This window comes from Marmota marmota, unplaced genomic scaffold, assembly GCF_001458135.2.
Source record: "Marmota marmota marmota unplaced genomic scaffold, marMar, whole genome shotgun sequence".
Taxonomy (NCBI): domain Eukaryota; kingdom Metazoa; phylum Chordata; class Mammalia; order Rodentia; family Sciuridae; genus Marmota; species Marmota marmota.
The window spans coordinates 3908047-3917003 of NW_025999898.1; the positions used below are offsets into that span (position 1 = coordinate 3908047).

The 8957-nt window shown below is 39.4% G+C and overlaps 1 gene segment (V, D, J or C); it reads left to right on the forward strand.

Moving 5' to 3' along the window:
- Positions 1–7609: 7609 nt before the first annotated feature.
- On the forward strand, positions 7610–8171 carry LOC107158415. The segment is given in 2 exon segments: positions 7610–7736; positions 7847–8171. Coding segments are annotated over 2 exon segments (447 nt in total).
- The last annotated feature ends 786 nt before the right edge of the window (positions 8172–8957 follow it).

An 8957-nucleotide genomic window follows, 5' to 3' on the forward strand; every position in this document is an offset into this window, starting at 1 on the left:
AAACTAGAAGGTATAAGAAGAATAGTTTTAAAAATTCAAAAATGGATGAGATATATTCAATTTTCAGTCACCAGATAGTTCAAATTGGGGTCACTCAATAGACAAACCAGAGTGATTTTTAAGAAGGGTTGAATTATTATAATTTGAAGAAAATCTAAAATATTCTATTGCACTAAAATCACACAAAGGTTTCAGGTGACCCAGTGATGAAGCTCCATAAAAATGTGGTCCAAGCTGCACAGAATAACCTTCCCCTCCTCATAAGCATAGGCAAAAATGGAGGAATACCCAGCAGCCATCATCATTAGCAACACATGAAGGCTTGTGAATAAATCTTCAGGTTTATAGGAAATGATCTGGAACATGGTATTCCTATATTTCAGAGGTGCCTGAAAACCTACCTTCTTGTATATACAGCAGTGAACAGTAGATGATCTTTTTATTGCATGGCCTCCTCCTCCCAAGGGTTCCATATTGCTGACTGTGAGTTCCACCAGGAACAAATTAATACCTTCCAAATAAATCCTAGTGCTTTGGTTTTGAGAAGTCCCTCTAAGTACCATGTAGTAAAGCCTTGACACCCAGTTCATCATGCTATTGGGAGGTGGTGGGACTTTTAAGAGGCAGAGATTGGCAGAAGCTAAGAGTTATTAGTTCCACTATTATCTTGATTCTATCACTGTAGGTCTACGACTGGGAAGAGAAGTCAAATTATAACAGGGAAGAGAAGGTAGGAAACAGCATTTCATAGAGCAGACATTTACTTATCTGAATAAGTGAAGAAAAATGCAAGATTGTTTTGAATTTTCATGATATGTGGATATGTGCCTTTTTCTCTCAGGTAAATTGAGTTCTTTGGGTTGATAAAACATTGATGAGAGTTCATTTGAAACAATATGGAATTTTCACCAAATACAGTCAATGGAGCCACAAAAGGGAATAGAGCAAGTGAAAATTCAGAAAAAAAAATCTACTAATGATGAAAAATATGAACTTGAGAATTTGAGCAGGTACATGGAAGGTGAAAATTTATTACTATTTTCTGCTGGGAAACCAGGATTTTCTTCATTCTCATTCTCCTTCTGATTCTTGCTGTCTGAATCACTATAGCCTAACCTGAGATGCTGTGCACTCATGTACCCTCATGGCACATCTCAGTGCAGCTCCCCAGGAATCTAATGTCTGCGGATGCCACATGTGAAATCCTCTTCAGTCCTTCCTGTTCTGTTTGGGCCAAAGAGGTGATAGTTTCTCCTAAAACTATAATCACTTCATCTATTGGCCCGAGGCCTGAAGGCACTAGCTACTTAATAAACATAATGAGTGAATTCTTTAAAAAATGCACATATAAGGAGTAATAATGCTCATATAATGGACAGCCAGCTTTATTTCAGGATTATTGTACCTGTAACTCCTTAATTAAATGTGGATACCATGGTTTTATCCCCAGCTTTCTCACTTCTTAACATATACAGCCCCTATTAGTGACAGATCTCACACTGCCTGGATCCCATCTTCAAAATCAAGGAGAGATCATACCACTAGAAATAACAGTCAACTGTTTCTGAACTGAGAAGCCAAAATTTGTGACTCCTACCAAGTTTTTAATTATTTTATGTAGAAATAAACCATCTAATCACATTATTTTGCATAGTACCCAACAGTAATAGACCTGCATGGATATTTAAACAACAAATGCCACTTCTTAACATAACCTCCTTTATTACCCCAAAGGTGGTTGCAGTTAAAACATTATGAGGATTCCATGTTTGAACAGAGCTCCCACAAATCTCCCCATCCTGTTATTCATTATCATTGCTTCTCTATGGATAAATTAATTTCTTGCAAAAACTTTTTCATAATTCCCAGCAATTTTCAAGAGAAAATTGTTTCTGTAAGGTTGACAATCAAGGGCAAACTAGAGCATAGAGAAGCAAGTCAAAACAGAAAACACTCATTCTCTGATAATAGTATATTCCCATAGGGAAAAGTTATCTGAACCAAGGCCTGTAGATTTGGGTGTGGAAGAACACTAGAGAGAATGCAACAGGAGACTCTCAGAAAAGCAGCAACCTGAAAATAGGTAAGCCTGTAAGAGCAACACAGGCAGAATTACTACCACTTGTGAGCTCTCCTGAACTTTAGGCTTTAAACTTTGTTCAAAAATTCATAGATTGAGAATGACCCAAAGTACATGGTGGAAGCAAAATCAAATACCAGGTAATTTAGAAATATATGGTACCATATACAGTGCATTTAGAGTTTTGGAGATCATTAGAAACTGAAACAAACAAAAAAGTTCTCGGGAAAAAAACACCAGGGTAGTTTAAATGCCAGGGGAATAAAATTAGAATGGTCAACTTACTGTAGTCAGTTATCCTTCCAGAATCTCTGCCAGGTTATAAGAGGGGTTGAAGAACCAGGATCTGAGGCCAGCAGGGGGGGATGTTGGACTACTCCTGACATGACAGGGCTCTGCAGCAGACCACAATGGGAAATACTGGCTTTACATCTCTTTGATAAAGATCCCCAACAAAGTGTTACTTTCCTGCACCTGGGCTTCCTAGGGCCACATGAGCATGGGGATCTGACTCACACCCTTGCTTCCTATTTCATCCTCCATCCCTCATGGATTGATTGTTTAGGCCTGTTGTCTAGGTAGAATGGAAGAAAGGTCACAGAACAGGAAGAAATTTAAATGAAGAACAAGCAAGGAGACTAGAGAGCAAATGAGAAGAAATCAGAAAAGATAGATCTCAATAATGAAAGTAAGAAATCAGCAATCTATTTTAACTTATGAAGAAAAATGCAAAAATTTCTCAGTATTAGTTTACTTGCTTTGTTTAATAAAACAACATAGTCAATACAGGGCACATATAAAGTAAAGAAAGGTTTACATTTGTTCATGGATATGGAAGTTTAAGCCTGGGATAAGTAGCTTCATGTGTTTGGGATACTGGTGACAGTGTGATAAGATGGGAAAAGGTGAGCCAAGGTAAATAGTCACATATTATCCCAAGGTGTGGAGAGAGATGGGGTGGGGGAACGAGAAAGGAGAGGGAGGACAGAGTTGTGTATAACCACCATATTTGTGGACATATCTTTAATGACCTGAGGCTCTCTCACAAGGCCTCACCACCTCTTACAAGGGACTATCACCAGTTAGTACCTTCTGGTACTACCACCTTACCACCCTGGGAGAAAGTCTCTATGTATGGAACTTTGGCAGAGCCTCAAATTGCATGCACATTTTAGCAGTACGTTAGGAAGTAGAATTCCTGGTAGACTGAATGTGACTTATTTTGACCAGCAGGAAGGATTTGGAATGAAAGTAGGACTCCTTTTTTCTTTTTTCTTAAGGTCTCCAAAGGATGCGAACATGGACTTTGAAGGGTGAGCAGGTACAAGAGTTATGAGACAATGTCTGGTATCACAACCAGGGAGATCACTTCTAAGCTCTTAGCAGTGGGATTTGAGTCACTGTAGGGGAGAAAGATGGAAACACAGGACCCACATTAATGGGATTTTAATGGGACCAATCAATACACTGTGGACTCCCACAGTGTACACCATATATTACTATGGTCCTTCAGGGTCAAAATGCACAGTCCAAATTAAACCTTTACCTAGATTAAGCAGTATCACCTCCATCCACAGAGAGCTGCTTTTGCTTCAATGACATGAACTACTGGAAACCTGGGAGCTTCTCTGTTCTTAGGTTTCCTATTTTTTTTTTTCTTTTCCCTTTGGCTCCTAATTGCCAAGTCAACATCCCAGGAGGAAAAACTGTTTATTCATGTAACCTTGAGAATGTCTGAGACAATTTCAGATGTATCACAGGGCTCACTACAGAGATTAGAATTACTTGGGGGTCACTATGAGTTTCTAATTCATATGTATTTTAATATGTGATAAACATTTTAATCCATTGTTTTTTTCCTGTTTTTATATTGCATCTGAATACTTTGTGGTAATTTTCTTTCAGTGAGTTTTAACATAAATGACAAAACTGATGCTATTATGGTTTTAATGTATTAAAATTAGCAATTCTATTTCATCCTCAAATTTCAGATCCTCCTCTTTATTTTTGCATTTCAAACAGACATGTGTACACAAATCTATGTGTAGACATTCTATTGGATAGTTTTGACTACTGATCATAACATATTTTATTATGAGTCTTTATTCCTAATATGAGCGGATCTCTTAAAACAACAAAAATAATTTGGAAGGAAACAATAAGATTAATAAAAGTTTAATAAAATGATTATGAAAAAAATTAGAAATTGTATTTATTTGGGAGTTATAAATATTATTTAAAAAATAAAATCTTATTTCACAAAAAAAGTGAAGGAGTTTTATTTCTGAACTCCCCAATTATCCTGATCTAGCATTTCTAAACATCTTCAAATGTGAAAGTGTCTTAAAAAAAGTAGAGATGGTCACACTAATATGATCAGAATGTTCTTAATTTTATTATCAATTATGATGAATATGGTTTTATTTTTTCTTTTTGATATTGGGAAGAATATCCCACCTTCTCTCAAATTCTGCATTTCCACTAGTGCTAAAGGCATACAACTGATGACTTCTTAGAGTGCAGGCAGGTGGCATTCCCAGCCCTGTGGTGCTGCTGTCTGTGTCTGCAGTCTCAACCCTGGGCTCCAGTGAGACTGCTTCAGACAGTCCCCAGGACTCAGTGAGTGGAAGAAAACGCCTGTGTCTGGAACTGGCCAGAAAACTCCCCACAAACCTGGCTCTAGAATATCAAAATTGGATTTATTCATAGGAAGAAGGGCTTGAAAGCTAACTCAAGGGGGAAAAGCACTCATTTCATGGACATTAAAGAAATATTCACCAATAAGGGCTGGGTTTGAAATAAAATAGATGAAGTAGGTAGATATGAAGAATTCATCCTTGTTTTTATTCCATCTCTGAATTTCAAGACATTAAATTTATGCATGTGTTAAAAAAAATGTGAGAAACCTGATCTGGGGAAAGGCATCAAATAAAACTCATGTGTCTCAGTTCCCCTGAAGTCAATGGTCTATGTGAGTTCCCAGCATCTGCCTCTTTCATGATCTCCTCCAGGGAAATTTAGGGTGAAAACTAGAACAGGATGAGAAAGAAAATTCAATTTGCATAAAAAAACTTTCCTCTGGGTATAAAGAGGCATGAAAATGTCCTGAGGACACCAAACTCACAGTGAGGAGTGTGAAGACACCAAGTGTTTGTGAGGACCCCCACCATGGCCCAGATGATGGTTCTACTAGTGCTCCTCTCTTATGGTTCTGGTCAGGGGAGGGGAACTGCATACTTAGGAATACATAAAAGCCGTGTCTCAAGAGGGTCTTGGCCTTAATAACAATAACTGTCTATCTTATTGTTTTTAGTGGTAGATTCTTAGACCATTGTGATCCTTGAGCCATGACTTTCTGAGTTTCCAGGTGAGATGGTGACACTCACCTGTGGGCTTAGCTCTGAATCAGTCTCTATTGGTACTAGCAGCAGCCAGGACATGCTCCCCATGCACTTCTACTGTCTTTCCTATTTCATCCTCTCCCTTCCTTTCATTCTCCTTTGTCTAACACGAAGGACTTCTATACTTACCCTCCTTACTCTTCCTTGCTATGAGTTAGCACTCACATATCATAAAGACCATTTGGCATTTGGATTTTGGGGGCTAGCTGATTTCATTTAGCATGATAATCTAAAGTTCCATCTATTTACCAACAAATGTCATAATTTCATTTCTCTTTAAGGCTGAGTAATATTCCATTTTACAAATGGCTGAATGTTCTCGCTGATACATGGATGCTAAATTATAATAAGGACACGGGAGTAGGGAAGAATAGAAGTCCTTTTATTAGAGAAAGAGGAATGAAGGGAAGGGAGGGAAATGGGAATAGGAAAGATAATAGAATGAATCAGATATTACTTTTCTATGTGCACATATGGATCCATGCCCAATGTAATTACATAATGTACCACTAGAAGAATGGGAATTTATACTTCATATATGTGTGATAGGTAAAAATACACACTACTGTCATATAAAGTTAGTAAGAACAAATAAGAAATAAACATAAACAAAAAGTTCTTAAAAATTCAGAATACGATTTATTTTCTCAGCTGAAACCATCGAACCCTTATGAAATAAACTGAATCATATTGAACAAATTTGAACAAAAGCTAATATGCATGCCCAGATCATCTCCATCCATGCCAGTGCCTAGAAGTGTGCATTTTCATCCATATCTGAAAATATTTGTGAGTCCTACATTGTGAGTCCTTTCTGGGTCTCCAGACTCTGTGCCATTCCATATAGCCAATTATGGTTGAAATGCGATATGGCTGTCCCTGACTCAAAGTCACAACACTTTGTCTCACTAGCTGACAATAAAGGTTACAAAGATGTGTGTCAGAGTTCTGTGTTTGGATTTGGTTCCCTGATGACTTCATGGCTGTGGCATGCTTGGTGCCTGGGAAAGTTTCTGTGCAAAGGCATAGGATGTCTGGTTGCTATGGTAATGCCCTCCATGCTAGAGTCTTATCAACTTCAATTTTAATCTTAGGCACATAACTCCTGGGAATAAAGGAATTTACTTGCTTGATAAATACAATATTTCACCAAGCTCCTGTGCTCCTGGAGCTACCTGCCTAACAGTAACTTCAGACAATGGACTCTCTTGAGAAATTGACAAAGCTCCTAACATTACATGTTGTAACTGTAAAATGTAACTGCAGAATAAGCAACCTTACTGATACTCTAAACAATATTGTGGTTATGGTACTAATGACCTAATGCACTTATTGGTATAAATAAATGTGGCCACATGGTCAAAGAGCCACTCTGCCACCTTCCCCGCCTCTGCACCTTGTCTCTGTCTCCTCTTTCTTATTATTATTCTTTACACATGTGAACTGAGAAAGCTTAAAAACATGTATAAAATTATCTTCTATATGGTATCAAGTGGCTACTCATAAGATTTCACAACTGAGTTCCATACTAAGGTGAAAGCACCTTTGGAACAAAGTTTTCTGTGTTTTGGATAAACTATAGAATGGATAAACTTCAAGGTAATAAAATGAGAAACTTTATGTTCACCTGCTTAATCCTGATTTGAGAAAAAAATTATATCAAAGACACGATCTTAGTCTTGTATGGAGTCAAGTGAACTACGTACACATTTACCATGGGAAGTCTGAGGAAAGCAAGAAGGCCATCCTTAGATAATGGGGAGGCCACAGAAGGGGATCTCAGGCCTGATCCCTAGGCAGATGCAGTGGGGATGAGGACTGTCTCAGGGGGGTCTGATCAGAATGTCACATAATAGTATATATGGCCTTGAACAACAGGGGATGCTACAGACCAGTCAAGAGGGGTCAGAAAGGAACCAGAACTGCAATGAGCCATCTGGCTCTGCCTGGTGCTCTCTTGTTAAGGCTCACAGCTGTGACTGCCCACACGCCTGAGCCAACCTAACTCCACCCCTGCACACCCACTTGGAATCTTTATGTACAGGAGACTGAACCAAGGATCAGGCTGCAATAAAAAAAAAATGTGGAGGAACTGATTTGCATGGATAGACCCTCCCCTTCTCAGAGTATGAAGAGTTCAAGAGAGATACTTGGGGGGACTTCTGTTCAGCTTCGGGAACAGAAGGCAGATCTCAAGATGACCTCCACCATCACCTGGACCTGTCTCTCCCTCACATTCCTTGTTCAGTGCACAGGTGGTATAATATGGAGGAGGGATACAATGTGGGAGCCCTTTGATATGGGCCCTGATTCTACTGTTGTTTCTAGACAAACAGCACCTTCTCTGTGTCTCTTCCACTTCCAGGGTCCAGTGCCCAGTCTGTGCTGGCTCAGCAGCCCTCACTATCTGGGAATCCAGGACAGAGGGTCACCATCTCCTGCACTGGAAGCAGCAACAATATTGGTAGCAATATTGTGCAGTGGTACCAACAGCTCCCAGCAACGGCCCCTAAACTCCTCATCTATGCTGATAGTAATCGACCCTCAGGAGTCCCTGATCACTTCTCTGGCTCCAAGTCTGGCAACTCTGCTTCACTGACCATCACTGGGCTCCAGCCTGATGATGAGGCTGACTATTACTGTCAGTCTTATGATGACAATCTTGGTGCTCCCACAGTGCTCTAGGCTAATGGGGAAGTAAGACAAGAACCCCTTTACCATCTGTAAGGAGGGCCAACACCCAGCAGCTTTGCTCAGACCTGGTCTCTGGCTTTTTCTGCTACCACTACTAGAGGCCCAGATGAATCTAGGCTTAAAAGATAAATCACAAGAGATGAGGCCTAATTCTACATTTCTAGAATTCATGTAATTCCTTGACTGACAAGCCTCTTGTCGGCTTTCTTGGCACTCCCTTGACTGACAAGCCTCTTGTCCTCTTTCTTCATAGTCATTCACAGCAGGATGTTCCTGGGAACATGTCTTCATATAAACAGAAATTCCTGCTCCTCCCTAGTTTAAGGGCCTGACTATTTAGGATACTGTGGTCTCCTTTTCCTGAAATTCAGGTCATGAGGGAGCCAGTGCAAGGCTGTACATCTCAGACTTGACATCTGAGGGGGTAATCCTGTGGTTCCATCATAACATTTTCCCCTATTTACATGAATTCTAGAAATGTAGAATTAGCCCTCATGTCTTGTGATTTATCTTTTAAGCCTAATTTTCTATACGTTTTCTAACATAAAATATTTGGCACACAATAAAACATACATAGGGAAAACTTTGACAGTTTTTGAGATACTTTAACACCCTTGGGAATGTCAGCACAATCAGGCCAAGTAATCTGTCCACCAGCCCACAATCCTCCTTTGACCTGTGCTCCCAGAACCTCTGAGGCAACCACTAACTTTCCCTCTGTGAATATTGGTAAGGTTTCCTTATATATTTGTTAACAGAGAGAAAATATTGCTTCTTGAATG